Genomic DNA, 14,351 nt, shown 5'->3' with positions numbered 1-14,351 from the left:
CTAGGTCTCCCATCAATCAGGAGAATGAGGTTCTGAAAGTGCCCACATCTCCTCCATGCTTCATTCACTTCTATGGGGCTGATGGAGATTGCAGTCGCTGGTTACACAAGCACAATAACACTTCATTCATAAGGAGGCTTTAGGGGAATTTTCAATCCAATGCTTTCCTCACCAATGGGGGAACCCAGTGGAAGAACCCCCCACAATGTAACACTTATCGTCTACCCTGTAAATAGGACATAAATATCTTTCACGTGACAAACCCTTTGACACCTATCTATGTGAACACTTATGACACGGAGCCAGAGATGTACAATGACATGGAATAGAGAAGTTTTTTGACTCTTCATTGCTAACTTTGTGTACGTTCTACCAGGATTTTGTGACTCCCAGGTATCGACCCTCACCTCATCTTCTTCTATACTCCAGGGTCCCTTCTTTACAGTGGGATCTAGGCACTTGGACCAGCGGTGAAGCAGCTGCATAGAGTCTCTGCCCTCCATGAAATAGGCAACTGAAAAGATACACAAGGATTACAGCTCATGAATACACATTATATACATTTATAATAGCATTATACAACCAGTAAATGTAAGGCCATTTATTTTAGCAGATATAACAGCCAGTAAAGGTTGGCACCATATTTTTCAGTGGATGCCTTGTGTATATCATATGTACCATCTGCCTATTACAATATAATTGATGTACTATATTTGCCTTCTTTTATTGGATTAAACATATGTGTAAGTATGTGTGTCTATATGTATGTATGGGATCGATACTCACTCTTGCGGTAAGGGATGTGCATCCCCACCCTCATTCGCTGCACAAAATACATCAGCATCTCATCCTCCTCCTTGGTGAAGCCTTTCCTCCTGAAATCTTTGTTGTTGAATTGGTGCTGTTGGAGACACTGGAAGGCTGTTCTGTTAGTCTGCAAGGAGAAAAACATAGGGCACCGGTGAAAAATCTGCAGGCTATGTACCATAAAGGGGTCAATATATGATCCAGTGGGCACCTCCCCTTTGGGGCCCCATAGACCTCATTCACACACCAGATTCTGCTTCCCGTTGTTTTCAAGTCACCCCCCTTTCCCTAGATCACATATAAAATAGACGATAATAAAAAACGGGATTTTTGTACTCACTGTAAAGTCCTTTTCTCGTTGTAGCCACTGGGTGACACAGCACCATGGGTCTAAACCTGGTCACTAAGAGACAGACATTAGGAAAAAGAACCTCCTGGTTATACCCTGCCCCAGCACTGTGCATGAATTCAGTTTGTACCGTAGTAGCAGGACAGAGATACAAAAGAATATGGAACCAACAACCACCAACTTGTTCTGAACCCGAAAAGAAACCAACACAGCTCGAGCAGGAAGAAAAACTGTGAAAAACAAGGACGGGATCTGTGTCCCCCAGTGAATACAACAAGAAAAGGATTTTATGGAGAGTACAAAAATCTGCACATGGAAGTGTGTGTGTGGGGGAAGGGGGGGGAAAGAGGTCACCGGAATATCCGGCCGCCAAGGCAGCGAGCAAATGGTGGGAACCACGTGACCGGCTAGGTGCTCAAGAAAAGTGCTGCACCCGCAGGAAATAGAACTAGTGTGGTGTACACGCTGAAGACCCCACTGCACCTGAAGGAAAAGAAAAAAATTAAATGGAACAAGACAGAAAGACCTGTGTCGAGTCAGGTCTAACTCCTATGACACTAGGTTTAAAACTGAATTCATGCACAGTGCTGTGGCAGGGTATAGCCTGGAGGTGGCGCCAACAGCTTTTCTTTTCCCTAGTGTCTGTCTCCTAGTGACCAGGTCTATACCCCATGGTGCTGTGTCACCCAGTGAAATAAGCGAGAAAACACCACCTCAGGTTTCCCCGCGCTCAAAAATGCCCCAACTAAAATACAAATGGTCCATATGGTGAATGGCGTAGCAGGTGGGAGAAAAAAAAAAAACTTAATAGCCAAATGACAATTTTTTGAAAACTTTGCCAAAAATTTTTTTAAAAAATGGAATAAAAATTCTCCAGACTTTTCCCAAAATGTTATTGGTAATAACTAGATCTACCCCTGCATAAAAAGCTGCCATACCCAGCTCCGTATATGTAAGGATGAAAAAGTCACAGGTGTCACAACACGGCGACACAATGACATTTTCTATTTTGAATTTTTTTTTTTTTAAAAGGTATCATAACATTCTAAATTCTATATAAATTTGGTATCGCAGTGATCGTACTGACCCGCAGGATACAGGTAACATGTCATTTGTACCACATAATGAACGTCGTAAAAATTAAACCAAGAGGAAATTGGCGCAAATGCATTTTTTCCCCCACTTATTCCACCTCATTCTGATGTTTTGCCCATCTTCCCAGTACATCGCACAGGATTTTAAATGGCGCCATTACTTGACTTTTTATATAGTGCAATTACTGTACTGTAAGAACTTGCTTACTGTATATAGAGGATGGTCCACAGGCACCTCACAGATCCACTTTACAGAATGTAGCAAAGTAAGGGGGTGGCAAAAATCTCATTCCTCATCCTCCCCACTGAGTCTTCAACTTCTGGTCACATGACAAACTTCACTCTACTTTATGGACATGCAGCCAGAGTAAAGCAGAGGTGATCACGGAGGTGAAGAAACAGCAGGCAACACTGAGGAATGAGACTTCCTATACTTTCTGCAAAGCAAAATTACTGGGTACAAGAGGGACCATCTTTTTATACAGTATTCAACCCCTTTAAAGCCTCCATACGCATAGAAAAAGTGAGCAGAATCTTATCATTCCTGATCTGCTGTTCTCTCAGGAGACAAGTCATTGAAGACATGTATGTGCGTGGCTGAACCAAGCATGCATGTGTAAATAATGTTCAGATGGATATAACGTAAGATCACTTTTACTCATCAGTGGACTAGGACTGCAGTCCTCTTGCTTAAAGGGGCATTTTCACATGACCCTTTTATGCCCGAGATAAGAATTATCGTCTCCAGCCTCCTGAGGTGGTTGGGGGTATGGAAACAGTCAAAAACAGATATTTTATGCCGTATCCCTCAGCCCCATACAAGTAAATGAAAGAAACAACATAGCACAGAGAGCTACACCATTTCCATAATATCAAAACTATGGAAACAGCATACTACATTGAGTCACACTGTTTCCGTACTGCCCATTCACTTTTGTTACAATAATTATTGAGTTATGAAAATGGTGTAGGACAGCCATGTTTGGTTACTTCTGTAACCCCAACCACTTCAGGATGCTGAGATCATAAGGATTCTTCTGAATCTGAAAAACCCTATTCAGTATATGTTAGATGCACACTCACCCCGAGCGCCTCGGCTATTGATTCCCAGTTCTCAAAGTTGTGTTCTATTGCAATTTCTTGTAATTTTTTGATCTCCTCTTCAGTCCAAGGTTCCGCATTCACATGAGGGTGCAGCTGGTTCTTCCAAATCTTACTAAGTCTACCCGCACTATGATTACCTTCAAACTGAAAAATTTCCACATGTCAGATCATAAGCAATTTTCTCATTCCTGTGGTATATTTCTTACAGAACATTTCTATGAAGTTTCCAATCAATGAAAGAATCGATCTGCTGGCTGAGGAGGATGCAGCCTCTTCATTGAATATAAAGCACAGCGCTGTACACTGTATGATGGCTATGCTTGGTACTGCAGCTCCTGACTATTCTCCTAAAGGGTCAAGCTGCTGCTTTAGCATACGACCAAAGAATGTGACGTCAACGGCACAGGGAAGAGGCTGCAGCACTCATAAGCACTGATAGCTCCTCAAACAATCAATTGGCAGGGTTCCCAGATATCATACCCCCATTAATCACATATCGATGACCTATACTAAGAATAAGTCATCAATATGAAAGTATCGAAACCCCCAACTTACTCTAGCATCCTAAACCTTCATATTGCTGTCATGCATTATCAGGGCTTTTATGGGAGCAATGAAGATCACGCAGTCTGAGGCCCTATACCCATGGCCATAAGGGGTTACCCACAAAGGTGCAGCCACCATATTATATGGTAGTTTCTTGTTCTATCAGTTTCTGTACTTATATGACAATACATAGTAGCTTGTGCTCAGTGATATCTCATATTACAGAAGTTTTCTCCAGATGTATGCCTCCAACATACAGTGCCTGACTGGTGGCACATGGAGCCTGTATGCTACCATATAGAGCCCTGTACAACCAACCCTTGCTCTGTTACATGTACTTGTAGGTATGCGTCACATAGCACATTTTTTCCTGTGATATACTGTATGCAATTGTTTAGCCTGTCCATGACCAAACCCGACAGCTAAGATCAGAAGGGTCAGCCTCACTTACATTGACATTAGAGATCTTCTCCCAGTCATGTTCATCGGTTCTCTGTCCCAACAACTGTTCATTTGGAAGTTGGCTGAAAAAATAAAATTGAAAATAAGATTCAGTAAGAAATCTAATCGCATCATTAATTAATATATATATATATATATATATATATATATATATATATATATATATATATATTAGTACCTGCACCTGCATCATCCTAGTACGATGCAGGAGCTTGTGGCTCTAGGGATATGACTACATTTTATCACAATAACGTAAGCAACATGAAAAAAATTAGCATACTGGATGTCATGCATGTCCCGCTCCAATTCCTGGATCTGCTTCCTAAGTAGGTTTTTGTCGGTATCACTTTGGGCACTTCTGAGCTTCTGCTGCAGATATTCCAGCCTATAAAGAAGCCACAGTCATAGAAAATGTAGAACATTTACAGTAAGATCCTGGAATTGTACATACAGGGAATTGGGAAGAGGGGGGAGGTTGCAACAACTTACTTGAGTAGTTTAGGTTGAACCAGCTTTTGTAAACCATCACTCAAAATGGCAGCTCTTAACTCTTCACTGTCTGCAGTCCTCCCTACACAAAGGAAAAATAATAGCCAAAATTAGATCGGGGAGCTGCAGCTTGACTATGCGAGCCTGATGTGCAAGAGACTGTGCAAGCCCAACATGTATATCAACCAAACCTTCAGTCAGCTTCACAGAAAGAATAATCCAGAACTACAAAGTGACATTTGTCACACAACTTAAAACTGGACTAAAACCACACACACACAAAAATTTCTGTGGTGTATTTGTATGGTGTCACACAAAATTCAACCATGCTTACATGTTGAAGTCGCATGCAACATCATTCCTGTAGACTAAAATTGCTTCCTTTCTAATTTTTGCTTTAGTTTTGTTTATTGTCCAGATTTAAAAAAAAAAAAAAAAAAGCTATTGTAGGCGAATGGAGATCAAACTGAAATGACAATATATAGTCACGCGACAACCTGCCACAGCTGACCACACAACTTCAACGACTGTCAGCCGAGCAATATTCCTCTTGTCCTTCCTATACACATGCACACTTTGTTTGGCATGTTTGAGTGCATATAAGATTTTACTAGGGAGAGATGAGTAAGCCGTAAGAGTAGAAGTCACCTCAAATAGCTGTATCTCCTGATTATACCAACTACAACAGTGATCTCAGCTTTCATATGCCAGCAGGGATGACAGTTCTGGCAAAACCAGAGGTATCACCAGTTTAAGGTGATGATGGGAGTACGAGCTATATATTCAGCATCCACTCCTATGTTGATAGCTCATGTTTAGACACAGCTAGAACTGCTGTGAATCTCAGCCATTATACGACACCAGACCACTCTTCTAGGTGGTATAAAATACAGTTATATGAAGTGACCTCCCCTCCCCAATCCTCGGGCTCCTTCTGTGCCTGCTGTCACTTTGGCACCAGCTACAAAATGCCAAGATAAAACAAACCTAAACTGGTTATACACATGACATAAATGTCAATAAATCCACTGATTTTGATGGAATCATCAGATTTGAAGAAACAAAGACATCTTGTTCCCAAAGGAAGAGCTTCATAACATCTTGGTTCCATCCTATTAATCCTTTCTGCCCGCTGAAATAAACACGCATGTTAAAGTGCTGTCCCATGACAAGTCCCACCGCCGAGCAGGTTCATCTGAAGATACAACTCACATTTTTTACAGGACAATTCTTTGAAGGTTTTCAGAACATGAGAAGATCTCTCCATCATCTCCGGATTGGCCGGAGGCCCCTGTAGAGAAATAAGAAATTGTTGATATAGTCACTAGATCCTCTAAATTCAGACTTTTATTTCCCAATGACAGCGCTATATAAGGGGGAGTTCACACGGCGTTACGTGCCGTGTGATGTGGCACGTAGACGCCGCGGGACCCTATGCGGGCCGTACACGCTCCCATTGATTTCAATGGGAGTGGGGATCGTATGCGCCGCGCTAGTTTGCGGCCGTGAATAAATGCACGGCCGCAAACTAGCGCGGCGCATACGATCCCCACTCCCATTGAAATCAATGGGAGCGTGTACGGCCCGCATAGGGTCCAGCGGCGTCTACGTGCCACATCACGAGGCACCTAACTCCATGCGAACTCTCCCTAAAGGTACACAATGTACAAAATTGATACAATGGGGAGATTTATCAAGAAAAATGCACCAGAATTCTGGTGTAATTTGTGTCAAAAAACTGTAACATGCTCACCCAGATTTACTCTTAGATATACAGTGCAAACTTATACCGGCAGTCTGAAAATACACCAGATTTATCACAGTGACTGATGCATCTTCAGACTGTCTAATCTGAATTTACGCCATCCTTTAGTTGGCTTACTATGTGCCAGAATTTTTCGACACGATTTTGGCAAATTGTGGTGCATTTAAGCCACACCCACCCCCACATGTTGAGCATGGTGGAAAATTCTAGCCCAACCCAGATGTCCCATTAGAAACTTTTACAACTGCTATGGCAAAGGGGATGTGGTTTCATAGAAAGGGAGTGTGGCCCAATTTATGCCAAATTTTAGTGCGTTTTTCTGGCATAAACGAAGCCAATGAATAGGCAATATAACATAGGATTAAGTCTAAGAATACAACAGATATATAAAACAGCATCAGACACTTGGGTAACTCTGCCGCAGTTTGAGACTCTATAGTCTCAAACAGAGACAGTATTAGTAAATCTGCCCACTCTGCGATGTCTAGTGCAGGGAAAAAGAGTGGGAAGAATTAAGAGGGGCAAATCACTAATGTTGTAATGATTCCGGTGTCATGTCCGCCCCTAGACATACGTGTTCCTAGAAGATGTAGCTCCTGAGTGCTGACTACGCCTGGCTATGTAGGGATACAATAAATCCCCCTGAACTGCTGCACTAATAAGATCTGACACTTTGGACTCTGGAAAGCTGGATGAAAGCTATGCTGGGAGTCCAGAAGGACAGTAGCTGTAACAGGGAAATGCTCTTTAAGGGTGCATTCACACGGAGTAACGTGCCACGTGACCTGGCACGTATACGCCGTGTGAGATTTTGAGCACCGTATATATATCAATGGGAGCGTATACGGCGCTCAAAATCTCACACGGCGTATACGTGCCAGGTCACGCGGCACGTTACTCCGTGTGAATGCACCCTAAAACACTGTAAAATGTTGGTCTAATCCACTAACCAGTCCAGTGGCTTTATCTTTAAAATATGGCTTGAAGAAATGGCCGACAGACAGGTTTGCTGGGTAGAGTTTTTTGCTGCTGACACTTTGAGTTCTCCGTCCCGCAAGTTCCCAGAGTAATTCTTCCTAAAAAGACGAGAATCATAACATTCACCATCTCCCATCTGTAGATTAGGAATAGTTAAATATTACACCCCTTTCCCATTGCGGACACCCCTGCCGCACCTGCTGCACTTTATTCTGAGAGATAAGAAGTTCCAATTCCTGAAGTTTCTCTTGTATTACTGCCTGATAGACAAGGTTCATCTGCAGGCACATCTCAGCTCTGTGCCCTGCATCTCCCAAGGCAATTTCATCCTGAAATGAGAGAAATAACATGAAAACAAACCACACGTATGGACATTACCTCCTAGTCTGGCAGAATATGTTAAAGGGGTTTTCCAAGCTAAAAATATTAATGATATAGCCTATGGATAAGATATCAATATTAGATAAGTAGCGGTCCCACACCCAGCGATCAGCTGTTTTTCAGTAGCTGACAGACGAAGAATGGAGCAGGAAGAAGACACCGCTGTTCTTTGTGTAGTGGTGAGACCAGGTTACTGCATGTCTCTGCCTCCATTCACATGATCAACCCCTGTCAATCTGATAACGATAGCCTATCCTGAGGATAAGTAATCAATTGCCTCACTTAGAAAACCCTTTAACATGTGTGCCCAATATAATTTCCTCATCTCTTATATATCAGACATCAGACTTCTATATACTTACAGCTTCAAGGTCTTCATCCAATGCTTCTCTACTATCAGAATCATCTACAAACAGGAAACAGAGTTAAGTGGGACATTTTATAAAACCCCATCACATCCTGTTATATATAATATACACACCAACACCCTCAGAACTGATCATTCTGGGGCCTACTTCTCCTAAGCTCCATGCACACATCTGATTGTGCCACCCAATGCTCCTCTGAGGAGGGATCCATCCAATGGTTAAAAACAGTGCAGGTCCTATCCCATGTCATCAGAACAGAATGCATCAGAAGCCCTCAGAGGTGCGTCACGGAATATCCAAGTGTCATCCAAGTGCATTCTACTGCAAACTAGGCCCCAAGCATATGGTCTAAAGCAGGGGTCATCAAACTGCAGCCCGCAGGCCACATGCGGCTTGCCAAGCACTTCTGTCCGGCCCCGCCGGCAGGCGTGCATTTATAATGAAGCTCCTGGGGAGCTCGGGCCAGGCCATGGAGCGCACTTCACTTTACCTATTGGAGGGCACCGCTCCTGATGTCTGTGCGACCTGCTCTGCCTCCGATGTCCGCCTGTCACATCGCATGTATGCGATGCAAGGAGGATACTGGAGGCAGAACAGGCCACGCAGACATAAGGAGCGGTGCCTCCTGTATCCTCCTTACATCACATACAAGCGATATGGCAGGAGGACACAGGCGGACACCGGAGGCAGTGCAGGTCGCACAGACATCAGGAGTGGTGCCCTCCAATAGGTAAATTGAAGCGCGCTGTCTCAATGGCCTGGCCCAATATAATGAACTGTGCCCCTCCATCACTTCGTCAGTCAGGTCACCCTAGAAACCTGACCTGACGCAGCCCAAATTACAGTAAGCAAAGCTACTACCGTACTACAGTTTGCTGTGCCGCTCAGCAGTGGTCTCACTGGTCAGGTTTAGTGCCTGCTGCCTTCCTGGACAGACCCTACCTGTGGCCCCTGAAGTAAGCAGTATAATATCTTACTGTAGGATAAATAACACCTCAGGGGGCGCTCACACTTGTGCTCGGTGTCTGGTGTCTGCATTCCGTCCAGTTTCCATCTTCAGTCCTAGCATAACTGGACAGGGGACGGAAACCCGGCAGCCACCTTTATAACCCACTAGCTGGTACCCGCGACTTCGACTGCGGTGATTGTAGAAGTGGGTACGTAGATGCGGGTAAGGTTTTCATACTGTGTATAAGGTATGGGATATGAAATGTAACTTTGTATCTTGTTGCTGTAATTCTGAGAACACATGAGACTTTTGTGTTGAAGGTAACTTGTATTTCAGCTGCTATACGGTGTTGGTATAAACTGTACATAGTGTCTTTGGGACAGAGGTATTTCAAGTGAATATACTTGGATATAAGACATTGTATGATTTGTTATTTTCCGCCAGTACATGTAAGTTTTGGGCACAGGATACTCTCGAGCAGCCACATAAAGTCTGGCCCTGTGCATGACAGTTTAGTAACCCCATGCGCCTCTTATTAATAGCAATTAACCCCATCATGTCCCTCACATTAACCCCTGTGTAAGAGTTACTGATATGTGACAGACTTGGATGTAATAATTAAGTATCTTCATTATTGAGGTCTGTTATTAGTACCTCCGTATGTGTCACATATTAGTAACCTTTATATAAGGCACACAGGGGTTAATATGAGGGACATGATGGAGTTTATTCCTATTAATGTGAGGCACACAGGGGTTAATATGAGGGACATGATGGGGTTTATTCCTAGTAATGTGAGGCACACAGGGGTTAATATGAGGGACATGATGGGGTTTATTCCTAGTAATGTGAGGCACACAGGGGTTAATATGAGGGACATGATGGGGTTTATTCCTAATATGAGTCACACAAGGGTTAACATGAGGGACATGATGGGGTTTATTCCTATTAATGTGAGGCACATGGAGTTACTAAGACTAAACTAATAACCCCAAATGCCTGACATTAATGAGAACAGTAATCCTATGTACCTGTGTGTTTTTCAGTTTCACTTTGCTAGCAGTTTCCTCTTCTCCTCTGGGATGTTTGCAGGATGCAGACCACTATAGCAGGCACAGACCTGAGTGATTAAGCTCCACCCCCTGGGTTTCCTGCACCCCTCTCAAAGGGGAGTGTCCTTATGCCTCAGCTCTAGCAGAGCACTGAAGGGACCTCAGATTTCATTTAACTCTTGCAGGTCCTGTGCTGCTGGTGTGCCAGTGAAATATGGCAGGAGTGCCACTCTTGGCACGTGTGCCAGGGGTTGCTGACCTCTGCTGTAGAGGGTGATATGAATTTTGTGGCTTGCTATGGTCCAAAGTGTGTGAGATTGCAGAGATAGTGATGTGAGTTTGGGTTTTGTGGGGGTCCTGGGAAAAACGTATGTGCGCTATTGTGATGAAAAGTAGCCTATTGCGCAATCGAGTGTAGTAACTATGTTTGTGGAAAATTTCAGCCAAATCGGTGGAGCTGGTTTTGTGTGATTGCGGAACAAACATCCAAACACACAAACCCACAAACATCCAAACTCACAAAATAGGATTAATTTTGAATGGGTTTGTAAATGTGACCACCAGTGTCCGCCTGTGGTCTGTCTGCGGGAAAACAGTTTTTCTTTTAGCCGGACACAAAGTCCTGCATGTCTGACTTTGTGTCCCGCTAAAAAAAACGGTTTCCCTGTGGACAGGCCACAGGCGGACACTGGTGGTCACATTTACAACCCCATTCAATTGAATGGGTTTTAAAGGTGACTGCCGGGTTTACGTCCCCTGTCCAGTTTCGCTGGGACTCAAGATGGAAACCCGACGGAATGCAGACACTGAGCACAAGTGTGAACGCCCTCTGAGATTGAAAATTGAGTTTCCCCCTCCACCCCACGGTTGCATTCATCTCCATTTTTCTCAATAAGACATAGGAATAGCCTTAAGAAAGACATCTAAAGGTAGGAGAAGAATAGCCTTTCTTAAGGCTATTCCTACGTGTTATCAAGAAAAAATGTGATTTTAGTGGTAGAATCCCTTTAAACTATATTTCGACCCTCCAATGGTCCGAGGGACAGTGAACTGGCCCACTGTTTAAAAAGTTTGAGGACCCCTGGTCTAAACTCTAGCAATCTGCTATTCCTGGTGCGGAAGCTTGTGGCTGTACATACTGCTACCCACTGCAGGGGACATGTTGTTTCACATTAGGGTCTCACTAGCATCAGATTTCCATTGTTCTGATCGAGAAGAGGACCAGAAAAACGGAAAGGCAGAACGCTACAACAGCTGTCACATACGGAGCCCGATGGACCACATTAACTATCATGGGATCCGATGGACAACTGTTCTTTCCAACTGAAACCGCCGGACTTGCAGGACTTTTTCGTCCAGTGATTTTGTATGCACACTGCGACAGAGTCTTAAACACAGATGTGAATGTAATTGAGCTGCTTTCACACTCAGTTTACAATATCCATCAGAGATAAATGTCTGGAGCATTTTCTGACTTACACCAGCAAAGGACATCATTTTTTTTTTTTTTTTTTTAAAGAAATCCATTTCGTCATAGAGTTCAATGGGTAATGAACCAAAAAAAAAAAAAAAAACAACAACACACTAACATCAGCTTCTACTAACCAACTGCCAAGCTCTAAGGGTTGGTTTTATCTATGCAGCTTAATCCATATAATAGGGAGAATTTAGGAGCCCCTGTGCCTGTCCTATTAATATGGGGGGAAAAAATCACTACAACGCTCCAGCCTCTTAATAATTCTGGCGCCCCGCCGGTCCCCTGTTCCAGTATTGAAGTCTATGCCAGCTAGGGACTGGTGTACATTTCTCTAAGAATTCACAGCAGCTTTCTAGCATGAGCTATAGTAAATCTTTCGGGCTGAGGCGTCCCTGGCCACCTTAATCCTCACCTTGATTGTGTGAAAACATTGATAAATTCTTCCAATCTCTCTAGTTCTGACAATCATAGGATTAGGCCCCGGATTACCATAGATATGCTAAGAAAAACTGGTGGGATATATGAGAAGTGTATTTATAGGGCACCATTCACCTATGTCGGGCCACAAAGCTGCCATATACCTTTCCACTAACTGTATAAGAAAGCACTTCATTCCATACAAGCATATGGGAAGTACGAACAAGCCAGGGGGAGAGCCATTTGTGGATATCTGGAGTACCCCTTTAACCTCTTAACGCCCCAAAATGAAAATTTACATCATGGGCAGTTGTATATTCTTACACCAAGTTGTCAGAGTGCCCACAAAATCATCGACAATAACATGGATATATTACAGAGCTCTGCTTTTGCGGCAGCCGCCAAGATCAGAACCTCCAATCCCAGAACTTTAACCCCTTAGATGCCAAGTCAATAAGGACCACGATATGTAAGACGTGAGAGTACCCCCGGGTCACCCTATTGGTGCTCCCCACAACATGATGGGTTACCATATCTAAGGACCCCAGGTCTACCACTGATGCATAGCCTAACACCTGGCTGTACGTGGTTCCCTATGTATTCAGAAGCTTAACGTATACTTGGGAGACAAAAAACAAATAAATAAAAAAAATTCTGTCCCATATTTGGTACCTGTCACAATTGTAGAGTCTATAACACAGCACAGGACAAGTTATCAGAAAATAAATATCAATGGCCGGCTGTTTATATATACTGGGTCATGTATTCTCACTAACATGTACTGTTCTGTCCTGTGAATCTCATGGGCACTGTCAGTGCACCCACAAAAAGAATAACAGGAGCGAGGATGTATTCAGTACTCAAATACATGGTGACCCCCATTGTGTGACCATAGACCGCCATGTTGCCATGTGAAAGAAGTCGCATTGTATCTGCAAGGGCGCTGTGAATTATAGCTGCAAAAATATCCAGTTGTGCTTGAACTTTTTGTGACAGGGAGTTGCACTTGCAGCAAACGGGGGCGCAATGTCACCGCATTTACTTAGGAGTCACGAGGAAACATGGCGATCTCGGATTACCGACAAAGGCGCCACGTAGTCCTGGTCGGCTTCATTTTTATTTTTATCCATTCCCCCCCCCCAAAATTAAACGTGAATATATATAATAATGAATATAATATATACACATACATACACACACCATATATACGTGTGTATATATATCTATATCTATATATACATATATACACACATATATATATATATATATATATATATATATATATATACACACACACACACACAGTATATACGCATACATATATACATACATACACACACACTCATAGACTGGATACATAGGTGGATGGAACAATGACAAAGGTTGCGTTCACACAGCGCTTTCATGGGCAGTAAAAACTCCATCAGAAAGATAGTACAGGCTGTTTTTTTTTAGCAGTTTTTGCCTTTTCAGGTGAAGCCGGTCCAATAAATGGGATTCACCTGAAAAATGACGAACCTGCACCAAGAACACAGCAGAACCGCGTGCAGGTTATTCCAATACACATTACTTCACCGTGTGAATACAAGCTGAGGGGTTAGAGCCCAATTCACACCTAAACACCACTACTAGGAGCTATACAAGCCGCCTACCGTTCTCTGAGCCGTCATTGCTGCCGGACAGCACCACATCTATGGACGAGATGTCCGGACCTAAACTTCTCTCAAGTACTTCTATCTCTCTCTGGATCTTGTCTCTCAGCGCATCTAAGTCTGCGGCGGACATGGTGCAGCTACCAGCGGACACTAGCGCTCACACAGTCCGGGTAAGGAGCGCTTCACTGCCCGCTGTGTAGGGGAAGCAGAAGAGCATTGTGGGTAATCATATGCAAATGTATTTCCAGGACGTGAGGCGAAGGCGAGAGCTGGCAGTGTGCAGCGGAGGGGGTGTGGCCTCCAGGCCGCATCTATTAGCATGAATTACCCACAGTGCAGTGCGCGCAGCGCTCAGGCTACAGCAGGGAAGCTGGTTAGTCAGGCACAGGCTGCACTAGCCACATGAGGGCCATGACTAGCTGTACATGGCCACTACAAGTCCCAGCACAATAAGAGTC

General features: G+C 43.6%; 1 protein-coding gene across 1 annotated transcript in view; it reads right to left on the bottom strand.

The window, feature by feature from the left end:
* SNAPC4 (small nuclear RNA activating complex polypeptide 4) overlaps positions 1-14,043 on the bottom strand; it is a 31,404-nt gene extending 17,361 nt beyond the window's left edge. The window contains exons 1-11 of the mRNA XM_075260874.1: positions 13,891-14,043; positions 8,338-8,381; positions 7,792-7,923; positions 7,567-7,692; positions 6,064-6,142; positions 4,852-4,933; positions 4,643-4,747; positions 4,352-4,424; positions 3,334-3,498; positions 787-934; positions 408-514 (exon numbers count right to left, since the gene is read on the bottom strand). Of these exons, the coding sequence (XP_075116975.1) occupies positions 408-514; positions 787-934; positions 3,334-3,498; positions 4,352-4,424; positions 4,643-4,747; positions 4,852-4,933; positions 6,064-6,142; positions 7,567-7,692; positions 7,792-7,923; positions 8,338-8,381; positions 13,891-14,023 (1,194 nt within the window). The 5' untranslated portion in view covers positions 14,024-14,043. The remainder of the gene's footprint in view (positions 1-407; positions 515-786; positions 935-3,333; positions 3,499-4,351; positions 4,425-4,642; positions 4,748-4,851; positions 4,934-6,063; positions 6,143-7,566; positions 7,693-7,791; positions 7,924-8,337; positions 8,382-13,890) is intronic.
* Positions 14,044-14,351: the final 308 nt, after the last annotated feature.

This window comes from Leptodactylus fuscus, chromosome 11 (genome assembly GCF_031893055.1).
Source record: "Leptodactylus fuscus isolate aLepFus1 chromosome 11, aLepFus1.hap2, whole genome shotgun sequence".
Classification (NCBI taxonomy): domain Eukaryota; kingdom Metazoa; phylum Chordata; class Amphibia; order Anura; family Leptodactylidae; genus Leptodactylus; species Leptodactylus fuscus.
This window is presented reverse-complemented; position numbering and strand designations above follow the sequence as displayed.